Source organism: Montipora capricornis, chromosome 12 (genome assembly GCF_036669925.1).
Source record: "Montipora capricornis isolate CH-2021 chromosome 12, ASM3666992v2, whole genome shotgun sequence".
NCBI classification, from domain to species: Eukaryota; Metazoa; Cnidaria; class Anthozoa; order Scleractinia; family Acroporidae; genus Montipora; species Montipora capricornis.
Window position 1 is genome coordinate 21,251,817 of NC_090894.1, and position 17,500 is coordinate 21,269,316.

At 39.2% G+C, this 17,500-nt stretch overlaps 3 protein-coding genes across 3 annotated transcripts in view; 2 read left to right on the forward strand and 1 right to left on the reverse strand.

The window, feature by feature from the left end:
• LOC138027984 (uncharacterized) overlaps positions 1–9,036 on the reverse strand; it is a 10,386-nt gene extending 1,350 nt beyond the window's left edge. Inside the window, exons 1-5 of the mRNA XM_068875616.1 lie at positions 8,703–9,036; positions 7,158–7,202; positions 4,591–4,781; positions 2,081–2,429; positions 926–970 (exon numbers count right to left, since the gene is read on the reverse strand). Of these exons, the coding sequence (XP_068731717.1) occupies positions 927–970; positions 2,081–2,429; positions 4,591–4,781; positions 7,158–7,202; positions 8,703–9,027 (954 nt within the window). The 5' untranslated portion in view covers positions 9,028–9,036 and the 3' untranslated portion in view covers position 926. The remainder of the gene's footprint in view (positions 1–925; positions 971–2,080; positions 2,430–4,590; positions 4,782–7,157; positions 7,203–8,702) is intronic.
• A 78-nt stretch (positions 9,037–9,114) lies between these two features.
• On the forward strand, positions 9,115–10,571 carry LOC138027985 (translin-associated protein X-like). The gene has a single exon (XM_068875618.1). It carries the CDS (start codon positions 9,140–9,142, stop codon positions 9,938–9,940), a length of 801 nt encoding a protein of 266 aa, XP_068731719.1. The 5' UTR covers positions 9,115–9,139; the 3' UTR covers positions 9,941–10,571.
• A 2,929-nt stretch (positions 10,572–13,500) lies between these two features.
• Positions 13,501–17,500, forward strand: part of LOC138027744 (uncharacterized) — a 61,554-nt gene continuing 57,554 nt past the window's right edge. Inside the window, exons 1-2 of the mRNA XM_068875349.1 lie at positions 13,501–13,972; positions 15,586–15,630. Coding sequence (XP_068731450.1) covers positions 13,618–13,972; positions 15,586–15,630 — 400 coding nt within the window. The 5' untranslated portion in view covers positions 13,501–13,617. The remainder of the gene's footprint in view (positions 13,973–15,585; positions 15,631–17,500) is intronic.

The window sequence follows — 17,500 nt, forward strand, 5'->3', positions numbered from 1 at the left end:
TACTTCGTCGTCAAAATCATTTCACGTTGTGGTTTGCCTCAGAACGTCAAGGAAATGTGCTCAGATACGTGTCGCAAGATTATTTTTCCTCTTTGAATTCATAATATAATATTCTTGCCTTCTAGCTTTGCGGTTAGTTCGGCAAGCTTACTCTGGCAAAGAAGAGTTCTCCTTTTTGCAAAGAAAAACCGCTTTTTGGTGCTACTTCAAACGAGTTCTAAACTGAGGTTTGGTGTGGCCGTGACGTCAGTATTGTCCACAGTTGTTTGAGAGATTACTTATCACGTTTACGGCGAACGGCAAACGTCGGCCGACTAAACGTTGCATTTTGCCAAAAATGGAAGAAACTCGTTTGATACGAGCTCATTTCTTACTTGTTATAGCTGCAGGTATCAAGTAACTTTTCAAAAGAGAGAGACGAGTTGGAATAACATTAATTTCCAAGCTTTTATGACACTGAAGCAGCAGCCCACCGTTTCGGGTTTGCCATTTCACGTAAACGAGATGCTTTATATATGGTATTGTTGCAAATAGTCTGTAACTCTTATTAAAACGCAGCTTCATGTTCAGCCGTTTCTTCACGTTTTCGTTTCTTTTTTTAAGTTTCCTTAATTTCGTGTTTGTTTCTGTATCTGTCACATGTAATTTGTCGAGTCCTTTTTTTAAAAACCTCAAAACAACAAAAAGAAATAAATACCCCCCCCCCCTCCCCTTCAAAAAATTATCACAGTCATCGCACGGGATATGGAATTGATGGAGTCAGTTCGACCCTTCTACATTTACATCTTGGGAGCGGTGCATGAGAGACGGGTTTCCTTTTCCCGGCAAGCCATGGTCGAAATATGTTTTACGAATAAAGATGACTTCAAAGACTTTGCAAAAAAGTACTTTCGAATGTTGCTCCAAGCTCCCATTTAAATCTTACCTTATCTCAAGAAAACTGCGAGCACGTCAGCGACTCCAACCTCGTCTGAAAGGAGAAATAAGAGACTAACCATGATTCATAGGAGTAGAAAACTAGCACTTCACGTTACCCTCTAATAGTTAAGGGTGTCACTTAAATTCACTTCACCTCACTAGTGCTACCTCGTAAGGATATTAGAGAACGTTAGCATCAACAGCGAGTGCGACTTCGAGGCGAGTTCTGGGATTTTGATTACTGTGCATCCGTACTGTGCAGCTCGGCCTGCTCAACTCGTCCCGGCAAGTTGGTCTCCGACGACTTTAAATCGAAAACGATAAGTACGAGTTTGTCACAAGGAAACTGCGTTTGTTTCAAAACTGTTTCTTTTAGTTTAAAGATGTAATGAATAATCATATACTAACAATCCTCAAGTGTTGGGTCAATAATTTGGGGGGTTTTCAAGCCTGAAAAGCAGCCAAAAATGCTGATATTTTGCCAAAGAATTAGTGTGGTTTTAGCCATTATAATAGTGTTTTCTGAAGACAGGAACTCGTATTATACGCTTACCTAAATACGTAGAGCGCGACTTCGAGAACGAGTACAAGTTGTACAGACATGCAGTTACTTCGCTTTAGCCGGATCAGCTGTGTCAAGTGTGAAGGCTACTGAAAGTGCTTTTATGTGCAAGCAAAGAGCAGCTTGCCATCGCGAATTACGCCGTTGTGACGTGCACCTCGTTTTACGAATGGTGTCGTGACGTATGGATTGTCCCTCTCTACCTCATTATTTTCTGCTGGTCCATATTAATGATTTTCTTTAGTGGACTCTCGGTGATGAGTGTCAAGTATTTATGAGTCAATGAGTCAATTAATGAGTCATGAGTCAATGAGTCAACGAGTTAGTGCAGTTAATTAAACCATAAAATGAAAGCTAAAATTTCAGAGAGTGCTTAGGCCTAATCACTGAAACGAGGGCTTAGGCTTAATCAACAAATTATTGCTATACTGACTGTGAGTCCATTGACTCATGACTCATTGACTCATAAAACATGCGTTCTCCTCGGTGATCTCTCAGTTTAAGATAAACGGTTACGCAAGACCACCGGCTTTCGTTTAATAGTAGACACCGCAATTTACCGGCTACTAACAATTTTTGGAACTTATTACTTTAACTCACTTTCACTGGCCCATTTAGCATAGGTACTCCCTTTGCTGTAAAGGATGTATCTGTAGCTTGTAGTCGCGTTTTTCCAGTCACACTGAGGTGGTCCACGTGTGATCATAATCCACCCGGTAGCATTCGCGCAATTGGGAAAATCTCTGTTTATAACAAAGGTGTCACAATCTGTAGTGCCAAATGTACAACTGCCCTTGATGGAGAACTGGTCTTGTTTTTCATTCTTGAGGTCTGGCCAAGATGAGCTAATCAGTGTATCGGCTGAAAACCACGTATACCAACTTGATCCTGCCACTCCGAAGACCAGCTCTTTCACTAAACTGCCACTTTCGAATAGGGCAACTCTCACCTGGTGATAACATAAGGGTGTTAAGATAATGAAGCTATGCATTAACCTAAAAGGAGCTTACAGCAACAATAAAGAGCTTCAAAAACGACAACATCGATGTAGCCTACGTGAAGCCGTACCCTACCACCTGGTGATAACATAAAGGGTGTTAAGATAATGAAGCTATGCATTAACCTAAAAGGAGCTTACAGCAACAATAAAGAGCTTCAAAAACGACAACATCGATGTAGCCTACGTGTAGCCGTACCCTACCCCCCGAAGGAAAAAACGGGAGGAGGGAACGTTTTTTCCTTCGGGGGGGGGGGGGGGGGGGTAGGGTACGGCTACACGTAGGCCAACATCGATGACGCCGGAAATTGCCGGAATTGACATAAAATAATAGTGCTACTTGCTTTGCAGTTGGGGTTTTGATTCTGGTGAATTTCTTTCGAATTGAAGTCCACACGTCCAGGAAATGGTCGGGATACGCGGTTTATTGAAAAAAAAAAGGCTTATACAGTTCTTTCCCTGCGAAATGGGATTTCAAATCTCTTCACTTAACAGGGTGCCATAGCAACGATCCGAGTAGTTTTTAACGTATAATTGTTTCCTTCTCTTCCTACAATAATTTTGCTCCAACCTCCAGGTACTTTTATAAACCACACCATTTTGCATATTTTTACCTTTCCCTGCACACAACAAGTAGGCCTGAAGATCAGCCAGAAGAAGACAGAAGTGACGATGATGAATGTCTCAAACCCCTTCGCCGGTCAAAGTGAATGGAAAAGATCTTCTTATGCTTTTCCTTTATTGATTATTTAATATCTCTTGTAGTTTAATATATATTTATTTTGTAATTTAAAATAACAAAAGTGGCAAAAATAAAGTGAACTGAACACTGTAACGGTTTCATTTCTGAGGGACTGAAACACGTTTGTCATATTAAAAGGCTTGGAATACTCGCGAAGTGATCGCAATAACGTGAATTTATGTTTTTACATGACGTTCTCGTTGCCGTTCCCGTCATCGTTGCTAAAGCTCCCTAATTCCATGACAAGCCAGTGGAAACCAATCATGTGGGACTCTAGCTCTCCGTTCTTTTAAGGTAATTCCCTTGAAATTGTTCTACTATCAAACTTTTTTGAAAACTTGGCATAACTAACATTCATGATATGAACATCAAAAAAATGCAATAAAAAAATGGGGTCACCGTGCTTGTTTACGCGTCAGCAGGCTCTTAAAATGGGGTATTTTTACTGGTTGCGCGTTAAAAAATCGAATCACCTTCATACAGAATTAGTCTTGGTTACTTGAAAGACACAAAATTTTATTTTGAAAATAAAGCTTCTTTTATTCACGTAAGCAGTATTGCTTCATTTACACCGTTTTTTATTGCCTGGTTGTAGGAATAGTGCACTTTTTGGCACAGTTCCGTGGTTACCTTGAAGCTCTCGCCTTGGCCAAAATACACTCAGTACGGAACTGTTTTCCAAAAGAATTCATGTTCTACTATTAAACTTTTGACTGTTCTTAGCAAATACCTGAAAAAAAATCGGGGGTCACCGTGCTCGTTTGAGAGAAAAGGAGCATTTATTTCGCTATTGGGCTTAGTTTGAGGGAAATCTCTTACGTTTTGTACGTGCACGTGCTCGTGTGCGCGCGCTAATGACGCGAAAATCGTGCGCAGTAGGGATACGCAATGCAATACTTAGGAATTACCTTAAAGAACCATTATCAGTAATTTAAGTCTGTCCTGCCCATCGCGAAGGAAACTCTTTGTGTGAGATGTGTCCCGATTCCCACAGGCTTTTCGACAGTTTTAAAGTAGACGACATATCTCTGAAAGCACCCGACGTGAAGGCGCAAGCCCCCTAGGCGGATTTGGAGGCATCCCCCCCCCCCCCAGGAAATTTTTAAAATAGAACACCTCAGAAACGCTGTTTCCAGTGTTTCTGGAACTGTTCCCAGGCAAGGCTGGAGTTCACTCCAATTCTCGTTAAAAAGTAAGGAATAAAATTATAATAAAAAATGAAACAATTACCCCTAAAAAATTGGCATCAAAGTACCGGACATGGAATGGGAAACCACCGGTCTGGCGGACGAAACGTCTGGCCTCCGGCCTCAAACGAAAACCCCGAAAATTTCCCGAAATCCAAAGTTGGACCAATTTAGCAATACTAACCTGAGATGGAATAAAATTTCCCCATGCCCAGTCCGTTGCTAATCGGTTTTTATAGTGACCCTTGTGTTCGTCTGAAACGTTAACTTGAAGAGCTGCCCTTACGTACTCAGCGATTGGCAAGCGAAAATCATACGCATCCGAAACCTCTGAACCATGAAGACCGCCGACTATCTTGAATACCATAGTCCAACCTACGGAAATATCAACTGGTTTTATCCAGGAGAGTAGCTTCGGTAGTAGCAGAGTTACTACAGGCGGGGCTGCTTAATTGGCGTACTCTGTGAATTTTAAACTACTACGTCAGTGGCGGATCTAGAATATCTAGAAAAAGGGGGCCGAATCAATTTAATTAAATCAGTTTCATTTTCGTTACAGTTCGTCAAGATTTTGTGAGACAGTCAAAAACAACCGGATTTTGATTTTCTATTTGTAATATTTTATAATAATACCTTTCTTTGCTGACTTTCTACAAACTGAACATTGAATTTTTGCGGGCATCAGAAAAATTTCATTCCTCAAAAGATTGTAAAATTGTATCCTCTCTAGGTACAGTCTCTAAAATATTGCCAAGTTGTCCCATTTATTTATGATTAGTACATTCAAGGGCAGATTGAGTGGGGGCGAGGACCGCCCACCCCCCCCCCCCCCAACCCTTTTCCTTCATTTTTTGACACATTTCTATCACGAACCGTGTTTCCTATGGTGTTGTGCATCAAAGGGATGAAGCGGTTTTATTTTAGTTTCATTTTAGAGCTCTTCTTATTTCAAATACACTTTATGTTGATAAATACTTATTAAACATAAATAGCAAATCTATTTTGCTTATCAATTGTCAAATGTTACTAAAATAACTCTCTGAATAGTTTGCATAGCACTTTTGTTATCATTTCTTGAAATTGTTGTTAACAAAATCATCAAAATTTTTTTCTTCTGAAGCCTCAAATTTTCCTTGCAAATGTTGCCAGAATGCTGTAAGCAGCACCAAGACTAACGTGAATTTTCATGTGGGAGAGGGGTATAATGGTGAAGTCGTTACTACTTATCACATACGGGGCAAAAATTACTGAATGCTGATTGGCTGAGACAAGGGGCATTTTTGGGCACACAGGGCACTTTTGGTAATCAAGAGGGCATGATTACTTGATCCTGATTGGTTAACAGTTGTTTATCCAGAGCAAGCGGAGTTACAACAGAATCTTCTTCCAGATTAAACTACCTTTTTGTCCAAATATTAAAATACCTTTTAAGTGCTATTTTTGTTGACAGTAATGATTTGTTGAACTGAACTTTAACAAATGGGAGCGTGTTGATTGTTATTTGTCGCAGCGCTGTACAATTTTGCCCTTTATGTGATAAACATGAGATCGCAATGTGCCCTTGTGCAATTAAGGATTAATTTCACTTGTCTTCAAGTTTTCCAAATTGCCTGGGTCGCGCATTTTTTACAAACTTTCAAAATACGCGTGAAATTTATCCTTAATTGCCCTCGGGCCCAATGCAATTACAAACACTTACCACCCCAAAATTATTCACTCTGACGAAGCAAGAACGCTCAAAACCTCAGCGTTCTAATTTCTTTCCGGTGATCAATAATTTACACTTAATGTATGGTCCCGAGGGAAACAGTTGGTTTTGTTTTCCCGAGAGTCCTCATGCTTCCCGAGACGAAGTCAAGGGAAACATTAGGACTCTAGGGAAAACAAAACGAACTAGTTTCCCGAGGGACCAGACAGTAAGTGCTTTGTTATATATTTAGACTTTTCCTGCAACAATCGCAGCAAAACATCCGGAGCGGGCAACAACTGCGGAATTGTATCAAGGTCGGGATACATTTGAATTTGATCAGGGCCACGTGACCAAGAATCAACCAATCACAGTGCTCATTTTGTTGAGCGAAAGTCTAGGTATATAACAGTTATTATTATCAACACAGCTGATAATGGTATCTCTCCCCAGACCATCCTCGCATTTGCAAGCAGCAAAAGAGAGAGACTGGACTGACTCTTATGATGAATGAAGTCACATGATAGAGGGTTACAGTCCCATCCTCCATTTCCCCTTGAGATTTTCAGAGATTTCAAAAAACTTGAAGAAGCAAAATAAGAAAAATAAAAGCATCACAAAACCACATTTTTGAGCAGAATTATTATTTGATGCAAGGCTGATTCTTTGGATTAGGAAACATAAATTTTAAACGTTCCTGACAATTGAACAATCGACACTTGCCTATTAAATCCTTCCAGGTTCGAGATTGAGTAAACCAGGCAAGAGTGAGAGAAAAAAAGGGGTTTGGTAACTGTTGCATTAAAAATGCAGGTGACTGTTTTTTGCCTTCTTTACGATTCACATGTGAAAGCGAATGATAAGTGAATGACTTTACAAGGAAATTAGCTCCGAATGAGCTACCTTTGAAAGTCCAGTGAATCATGTGTAAATTAGCCAAATTCTCCAAGAATGAAAGCTCTTTTACTAAGCCAAAAGTTGACAAGTTTTTCCCACGTTCTGAAAAGCCCATAATCCAGTATCTGAGAGTTGCCAAGATTCCTAACATTTTACATTTTACTAACCTCCTGCAACCATGTCACAATACACAGGAAAGACATTTTCTGTACCTATCAAGCAAAAAGATGCAAAAACTTGAGAACTACAGCTAGCATTTTGACTTCCTCAGGCAGCTATGATGCTGTTGCTAGGTGCTTATTACAACAACTGGATTGGAAAGATCTTAACACTCTTCCGCAAATTAAGAACATTTAATAATTATTGTATTCAAGGCTTTAATAGGACAATCACATAACTTTTTAAGGGTATATAATTTATTTGTGGCCCGAGAAGCATCATTTGTGCCCAAGCACAAATTCATTTAATAAGAAAAAAATGTAGAACGGAGATGTAGCATGACACTAAGGTATGGTAAGTTGTTGCTAAAATATGATCACGTAAACAATCTAATTGATAAAAAACAGCAAAAAAACTCATCCACAAAATTTCGCACCAACATTGGCATTGAAATGGCTCCTCAGCCATTGGCCGAGCAAAGTTGTTTGACATCTCTGCAGCCAATCAGAATCAGGGCAGTAAATGCATTTTCAGACCGGGCATTTCCCGTTTGACCGGCAAAAAGGTGCATTTTATGGGGGTAGTTTGTCATTTGGCCTCCGTATTGATAATAATATGGGATGGCTCCCAATTATCCCGCCCTGTAGCATTTATGTTAAAAGAATCCAACGTAAGTACAGTCTTTAAATTTGGTTTTTCCTCTCTTTAATTTTCTTGGTAAATATTAACCACATAACTCAGTGATTAGTGCTTAAATTTGGTCAAGTCACAGGTCTTCACCTCTCAGTGGAGGAAGCCAAAAAAAGAAATGGCTTCCGGTAACGTGATATCTCATTTCCGAATTGCTGTTTGCCTCTGGTTCAAAACAAGTCACAGTGCACAACCTTTTCTTGTCCAAAATCAAATAATTGAAATTTTGGACAAAGGGTGCGTGAAATTATGCCCTAATTTCACTTGTCACCATTTGATTAAGGACAGTGCCTACTAATTCAAAGGTCTTTTTGTGTGGTTTACTGAATATGTGGGAAAAGCAGATCTTAACAAGTGTTACTGAAATCTAAAAAGAAAATTGGCGGTATCCACGCATTTTTCGAAGAGTAATCAACAATATTTGTAAAAAGCGTTAAAATACAAAGCAACGTATGGCTTTTTTTCCAGCAAATTGAAGATTTATTATCTCTGAAAAATGCGTGGTTACCCCCAATTTTCTTTTTGGATACCAAGAGCACTTGCTAAATTCTGCTTTCTCCGAAACCGCGCAAAAATATTATAAGCACCTCGAGGTGCGCAGAACGTATGCGCAATAACAATAGTAGACACCGTCCTTACTTCGCCGCGGATGTCCCGTGCTATCAATCTTGACTTCAGTGAATAATAATATTGTTAAGGAGTAAGACTTAAATGATTAATAAAACGAACTTGACAAAGTTTGTTCAAGCTTTTGGTTTGCAGTTTTCACTAGCGTCATATAAATATAAGATCACTGTTACGTATTAAAGCCTATATTTCAACTAAAATTAAGAAATGCCAGAACTAGTTGAAAAGGAATTTACCTTTAAGACGAAGCCAATATACTCCATCGCCGTTCTTATACTGGACATCTTTGCAAGAATATTCCGAATTAAACTCAGAAACATTTTTTTTAGCCCCTTTGAACATAAGGGTTCCCCATAATTCGCCTTCAATACAGACCAGCAACTTATCGCTGAGAAACTTTAAGGCTCCTCCGTGTTCAGAGTTATTACAACAAGAAAAATTTCCGATCTTGAATATGGCCGACACGGGATCAGTACAGTAAAGGGTCTCCTCCACGCATTTACGGCTGCTCACTAATTTGATCAAGAAAACTAAAGCGCTCAAAGTTGGCGGGATCATCATCACGTCAAATTTTCAAGAAATTTGAGCATTAAAGGTCTAATAAGAGTTGATTCTATTGGGTAATGAAATAGCCAATCAGATAAATTGATCTAGCTTGACATTGGGTTGCAACATGGAGGAATACATGGAGGTGCAGAAAAGTGAAAAACGTGGTTGTATGCAAGCAAACGAGGACATTAATCCCTCGAAAAAAATCGACGAAAACTCCTTAGTCCTAGCGTCATTCAGAGGCTATCAGAAAGTGCTGGATTCGCGCCACGATAAATACGAGCGCTTGGTTAAGTATGGCCGAGACGTGACCATAGCAAGCAAGAGAATTATCTTCCTTTTACAAAGGGCTGTTGGGGCAGGCAACCTTGACAAGATTTTTAAAGAAGCAGACGAAAAATTCTTAGGAGTTCAAGAACTCTTGAAGAAGATTGCTTCGGAGCTGGCGGGGGAAGATCCCTTTCAGTTCGATCGAGCTTTTTCTCCCGGTGTGCAAGAATACATTGAAGCATTGTCATTCTGTCATTATCTCAGGCACAGAACTTTGATTTCATTTGAGGAGGTCAAGGAAATGTGTGCATTCTCAAAGGAAGGAGGAAGGGACCTGGAGTTTAACCCTTTTGACTACGTTCTTGGAATTGCTGATTTGACTGGTGAATTAATGCGTTTGTGCATCAACAGCGCTGCAAATGGAGACAGAAATACCTGTTTTCAGGTGTGCAACTTCCTTCGGCAACTGCACAATACCTTTCTTTCGTTGGGAAACGTTTACCGGGATGTCTCGTCGAAAGTCAGAGTTATGAAAGCAAGTTTGAGTAAGGTTGAAGCCGCTTGTTATACTCTAAAAGTTCGGGGCTTAGAAATTCCCCAATTTGCATTGGCGGAGGTGTTGAGTTCTGAAATAATTGATCACTTAATGGAGTGAAAGAAGTCAATCCATCATTCCAGTCATTGTGGCCAAGACATTTGGGATATGTTTGATTTCGAAAAGCAGATTTTTTAACTGAAAGCCTTGTCAAAGAACGAGTCAAAAAAAAGATTGTTTGAATGGGAATATGCAACCATTGGCCAGGTTGTCCAAAGCTCAAATTAGTGCCAATCTTGGTTAACTTTTTGTCTTAATTAACCCAAGACTGGCACTGATCAGACTTTGAACAACTTGATTGATCCAAATTGTCCGATCAACAACTCCCGGCCCTATGACTGAGATTATGACTACAACACTTGCAATCCCCTTTTTTCTTGGTGTTGGTTAAATTTAACTGTGGGGGTACATTATATTCGGCAATATATAGGCCATATTGTGCTAATAAGAAGTCTATGGAGTTTTCACAAGTTACTTTGAGCTTCATTGCAGAGATTTACTTATTATTTATTAGTTATTTTTATGTTATAAAAGCTATTATTGTATTTCACCTTATTGTTTTATGTTTCACTTTGTCATGAATAGGATCACCCTACAACCTGGCCCTCACCGTATAAGCCTCTGGCTTTGGCGTTTCTGTAATCTGTTACAATGAGGATGATAAAGATTAAAGATTAAAGATTAAACCTTTGTTTGGACTCCTGAGGGAAATGCTTTTTGTGGAATGTTTTTGAAGTCGTAAAGAAATCTCACAGTACATGTTTTGTCAGGTCTTAAAACACTGCTGCTCATTTTTTAAAGATTACATATTATTCTTTATTTTCGAATGCCTCATAATACACTTTGTTTGCCCCCCAAATTTTGCACAAACTATTGTTTTCAAATGCTCTTGGGAATATGCAGTGACCCTGATCAAGAGCATTTGAAAACAATAGTTTATGCAAAATTTGGGGGGTAAACAGAGTGTATTATGGGGCACTCGAAAATAGAGAATACATATTTAATTAACAGCTTTCCTCAGGTTTATGTATGGTTAAGAAAACTTTGATTGAAAGCAAATTTGTAAGATTCAACCGTAAGTGGCCTTAAATAAGCCTCGTAAATAGCAAACAAATTTGTTGTTTATGATTTTAGCCCATTATTTATTATTAAAACCCTAGACTATCCAGGACAACTCTGGCTAAGCCAAGCTCTGGGTCCAGGCTCTGTTCAAGGTCAGCTAAACACCTTAATTTCCCCACCTTTTTTAAAAGACTTTTTCTTCTTGAGTTAATAATTATCAACCCATCACTGGATATACCTCTTCCAGTAAATTGTGAACCCACTACGAAAATTAATCAGTTCCTAATTTGCTGGATTGCTTAGTTGATAGATTCAGTGTGCATGGGTTCTTCCTTTGCCGAGCTCATCTGATCTTGTTCCAGATTCTTACGTAATTTCCTGTTGAGCCTGATTTTTTTTCATGTTTATTTTCAACTTCTCAGATCTATTTATTCAATTAACTGAGATGATCATTGTAGATAACTTTAAAAAAAATGAAACAGATTTCAAATTTGGGTCATGTTCAATGGGTTATCTTGCCCTTTCTTTGAGAGGCATGTTAAACATTTAAAACTTTTAAATGTTGATTCCATTTTGAGATACCCTAACCCATTACCATGAAGCTACTGTGTAAATGCAATTTCGCTTTTTACTGGGTTTGCCATAGGCAATCCAGTCAGAATATGAGTGGAATTTCTCTTTTTTTCCCTGTGTCCGAAAATGGAAACCTGTCAATCCCCTGCTAATTAATTGTCTTTGTGTGTAAGGTCTTCTCCTTGTATTTTTGGTAGGTTTCAGGGGGTAGTAGAAATGCATAGGATTTATCTGGAGGACACAGTAGAATATTTAATGAAACCTGCAGTGGCATCGAAGTCATAAAGTAATGCAAATGGCGTTTTGGTGCATCTTTAAACAATTTACCCTTACTCAGAAACGAATAAAGTACCCCCAAACCCTCAATTTGGCTAACCCTAGGACTAACTAGGCCTAAAGTTGGGTAGAGTGATGGACTTCGACAACAATAATTGCATATTTCGCTTCACATTGGATATCAAAGTGAGATGTACTTATAACATTTTACTAATGTGGTGTTATGTACAACATTGAAACCAAATGGCAAATACTCTGGTAACTTTTTCTGGTGGGATACCAGGGATTAACAAACTTAAATCAAACACCAAGAGTGGATGTTGGTTGTCTGGCTATTTATAATTTTATATATTTGCTTTCAACTCTGCACAGTCTTTAGGTTAAAAAAACAATTGGAAATTTGACTAATTCTTGTAAGTCAAGAATTATTTGAAGGAAGGCTTGTTGTCCATTTTTTGCTTCATTATTCAAGGAAAAGATTCTTCAGATAAGGGTTTTATCCTGAACTCCTGTGAGAAATTTCTTTAGTTGCGTATATAGTTGTTGACATGGGAGTGTGCAATCTCGTCCCCAGAGTCCCCTTTTCTTTTGGTCAGCAGTTCTTGCATGGTGCTGACCAAAAGAAAAGCAGACTCTGGGGACGAGATTGCAGCGTGTGTTGCTTGCCGTGTTTGCATGCCCGGAATGATATAGGAAGGTTTTTTCTGATATTGGGAGAAGTTTTCATAACAGGGTCGTAACGAGGTATATGGGATCAGGGATCAGAATTAACAAATTTTTGCGGGATCAGGGATCAAATTTCTCAATGTTTTTTGGATCAGGGATCAAAATTTAGGGCAAAAATACGGGATCAGTTATGAAAAAATATACCTTGTTACGTCCCTGACATAACGATGACAGGAATTCTTGTTGTGTGGTCATTCTGGTGTAAAATGAAGTTAATTTGGGAAGCCGACAATATTTGGGGGTTGACAGCCCTGAATAGGGAATCTCTAAAAGGGAGAATTACTGTAACTGAATTTCTAAAAGGGTGGAATTACTAAAATAGGGAATCTCTAAAAGGACGAATTACCAAAAGGGGGAATCTCTAAAACGGGGAATTTTATCAATCACCGAGCATGATATGAATGGCTTTCCGGGTAGCGCTACGTCAAAGCATTAGGAAATTTATCAGAAGTTGGCATTACACAGTCAATCTGTCTTCACATAAAAACCGCCCACTCCGAAATCATTGGGACAGACAGGGAGAAATCGAGATTTTTCCTGGCATACAGCACACAGGGATCGCAACCAAACACTGGAAGACCGCCGAGATTAGTGTTGCCGCTCACCTTGTGGCTCGCAGCGACAAGAAGCTACTTTAAAAATAGATATTGTTTCGTTTACGGACTGATAACTTGTTTGGGAATGAGTACAATAATTTAAGGAGGACAGACACGTACCAAAGGTAGCCCAGTTAACGTCTAGTTTTTTCTTGGCACATCCTTCGTTAGGGATACGAGCAAATTTCAAAATTAGCCCAGAGCGCCTCAAATCGACACAAGGACACAAAATGAAGTAAAAGTAAGTTTATGTCATTTATTTTCCACGATGTAAACTAGGATTAGCCAATTTTTTTGGCATTTTATGTTTCCCATATATACTCTACAAATCGGATTATGTGTTTACGTGAATTATGTGCTTGGGTAACCTGTGGTTTCCCGCCGAAACTGCTGATGAACACGCCAGTTTGCTTCGTCTTGCGTCAGCAAGGCTGAACAGCAGCTTACTTATTTACAGTTTTGTCAGTACAGGAGCCGATTAATTTCATATGAGTAAATGTGAAAATGTCTGTGATTGTGCTAACACTGAGCCTTCTTTTCTTGACTGAGAATGTTAAGAGCCAAGGTTGCGTTGAAGAAGCCCTTGACTGCAACAAAAACGTGCCGACTGTTTTCAAAGTATCAGATGCTTCCTGTCCATGCAATGATGTCTCTCATTCTGGTGCGCTCAAGTTTTCTGGAGACGAATTATACTTCTGTTCAGGTACGGAGTGGAAAATAGTTCAGCTCAGTAAGGAAACTGGTGGCACATATGGTAAGAGGACTAATCCCGGAGCTTCCTGCAAAGATATTCTCGCCAAAGCCCCAAATGAAGAAAAGCCAAAGAATGGAATCTACTGGATTCGTATACCGTCCATGGGTGAGCTTAATAGTTTACTTTCAGCATAGTTAATGTAGGGGAGTGGTAATGAAACCCGGCAAATTTCTTTGTTGTATGTTTGTTCTCTTTTTTGGCCTTGACCGTGCACAAAACACAATAGTTGTTTACTCCGTACTGAGGAACTAACCCATAGAAACGTGTTGGTTACGTAATTCATGCATAGTGTATGAGCGCAAAACAAAACTGAGATGGTGCACAGTCGTGGACTTTCCACTGATAAAAATTGTACTAGATAAATTTCCCCGAAACTTTTTTATTTAAAGTGCCATCATGAATGATACGTGCATGCAAAAAAAAAAAAAGCTGAATTTCCGGCGGTCTTTAAATTGAATTAATTTTTTTACATGGCACGTTTCACCCCCAAATACAGAATATAGCAAAGCATTGATTTTTTCAAATCATCTTTTTTGAAAAAGGTATGGCTATTTCCGTATCGTTTATGTCTTTAAAAAGAACATTTTTCAAAATAAAAAGAAAACCATGCTTGGCTGGATGCAAAAACGAATACAAATTATCAAACCATCGATTAAATAACCAAATAGCGTAGCACGGAGACAAATTTAGAGTTTTCATATTTAGGGTCATTTGCTTACAAAAATTGGAAACTGACCAAAATAATGCCAAATTTTCTCAAGTTACTTGACCATTACATCCTTAGTAACGCACCCCAAAAAATACGTCAGTGGGCCCTTAAGGGCCGACTTACACGGTACGACTTTGTCGCATGTGACAACGGCTAACGACAGGCCCACGACATGATTTACGATTGTTATGTACGTCAGAAAAAATGTCGTAGCATTTTAAAACATGTTTTAAAACGCTGCGACAATCGTAAGTCATGTCGTAGGCCGGTCGTGAGCTTGTCGCATGCGACAAAATCGTATCGTGTAAATCGACCCTAACTATGCTTTCAGTTTTTGTTGTGCACGATTTTCGCGTCATTAGCGCGCGCACATGAGCACGTGCGCATACAAAACGTAAGAGATTTCGCTCAAACTAAACCCGATAGCGAAATAAATGCTCCTTTTCTCTCAAACGAGCACTGTGACCCCCGATTTTTTTTTCAGGTATGTGCTAGGAACAGCCTAATAAAGAGCATACTTGAAGAAGAAAAAAAGTTTGATAGTAGAACATGAATTTTTTTGGAAAACAGTTCCGTACTGGGTGTATTTTACCCAAGGCGAGGACTTCAAGCTAACCACGGAACTGTCCCAAAAGTGCAGTATTCCCACATCCAGGGAATCAAAGTCGGCGTAAATGAAGCATTACTGCTTATGTAAATAAAAGAAGCTTTATTTTCAAAATAAAATTTTGTGTCTTTGAAGTAACCAAGACTTAATTCTGTACGAAGGTGATTCGAATTTTTAACGCAAAAACAGTACAAATACCCCATTTTACGAGCCTGCTGACGCGTAAACAAGCACGTGACCCCATTTTTTTATTGCATTTTTTAATGTTCATATCATGAATGTTAATTATGCCAAGTTTCCAAAAAAGTTTGATAGTAGAACAATTTCAAGGGAATTACCTTAAATGGAATATTTTTGTCACCAAAGTTTTAGGCTCACACAATTTTCTTGATTCATCAACAGGGCCTACAAATGATATTCCAGTATATTGCGACATGCTGGGAGGAGGTTTGGCTATGATTTTTGCATTTTATCTCCAGTTGTTGGGCAAAGAAGCCCGTAAACTCGGCACCCTTTCCAGGATTTGTGACGTATTTGCCGACTTTACACCACCGCTTGTACGTCAAAATGTGACGCATTTTGACAGTGTTAATAACTATAAGGTGGCTCAAGCCGTTTCAACAATTTGGAGGGAATGTCTTACTACAAAGATGAACTCTACAACACTGTTCAACAAAAGGGCAAAGTTTTGGTACCAAATTAAATGAAACAGCAATAAGTGCTTAACAAGATGCACTCATCAATGTGACGTGATACGCGGCTACCACGACAACAAAAGAGCCATTTAAAAACATCCTATATTTTGTATTTAAACGCTTGTATCTGAAAAACGAACTAAGTGTGCCCCCTTTTTTATTCTTGGAAAATGATCACTAAGCTTAGGTTAAACTGTCTACAAAGTTTAAAGACTCTCTGGACAGGGTCAGATCCACCTTAAATGTCCCAATTGTAAAGATGGGTCTGCATCGGCTCCAGAGAATTTTTTTAAACTTTGCAGAGAGTTTTATCTTCCCCTTTGACTTTTAATCACTTTACAACAATAAAACTTGGGGGTCAATGAGTTGAGATAGAAGCCTTTACGGACAAAATATAGGGTGTTTTTAAATGGATCTTTTGTTGCCATGGTAACCTTTTACATCACATCGATGAATGCATCTTGTTAAGCAATTATTGGTGTTTCACAACACTCACGGCCATCCCTCAGAGTGACATTGGACATTTCGTAACAATTACACGGCGCAATATCCCATCTTAAATGACAAGCTTACCGCTGTAAAAAGAAGGAAAACAGGCAGAATTAGAGCTGAAGATGTTAAAGATAGACCACTTTCATAAATGGTGATCGATTTGATCTTCTATTGTATTTATGTTAACTGGACCTACTGGCCTCATTTTGGTTAACATATTCTTTTGAATTTTGCGCATTGCAGCGAGGCTAGAAAAGATTATCAGTATTAAAACAAAAGAATATTTTATCGGGAGGCCATTATGAAAAAAGGTCTATGTATAAGTACAAGGAAGGATTTCGTTTTTGCAAACGTTGGCCGTGAAGCACTTATATTTGAACAGACTTAACTGATTAGAGTGTAATGTGAAGTGCTAGTTTTGTACCCCATATGAACCATGTGAGCGTTAGCCCTGCTAATGGAAATGAGCCCACACAAGGACAGAGAAAAACTCTGACCATGGTGGGAATTGAACCCACGACCTTCGGATTAGATCACCGCTGCTTTACCGACTGAGCTACAGGGTCAGACGGGAGCAGGTTGTGGAAACTGAAGATATTAAAGTCACGGCAATGAACATGTACAAGTACAAGGAAGGGCACTGTAATCAGTTAAGTCTTTTCAAATATAAGTGCTTCACGGCCAACGTTTGCAAAAACGTAATCCTTCCTTGTACTTGTACATGTTCATTGCTGTGACTTTAAGATCTTCAGTTCCCACGGCCTGCTCCCGTCTGACCGTGTAGCTTAGTCGGTAGAACAGCGGTGATCTAATTCCCACCCTGGTCAGAGTTTTTCTCTGTCCTTGTGTGGGCCCATTTCCATTAGTAGGGCTAACGCCGACATGGCTCATACGGGGTAGAAACCTAGCACTTCACATTACACTCTAATCAGTAAAGTCTGTTCAAATATAAGTTCTTCGCGGCCAACGTTTGCAAAACCGTAAGCCTTCCTAATAAACAATGGGGCTGGGTAAGAACCAATCGCATCTTTTGTTTTGGAGGCGTGAAACTTGAAATTGAACTTAAACTTGAATTTGTGGCGTGCGTCACTTCCTAACCGGAACTTACTTGGTGATTCCCTTGTTTTGCA

Coding starts and splice junctions, on each gene's coding strand:
- LOC138027985 (XM_068875618.1), top strand. CDS start 9,140: ATGGAGGAATACATGGAGGTGCAGAAAAGTGAAAAACGTGGTTGTATG.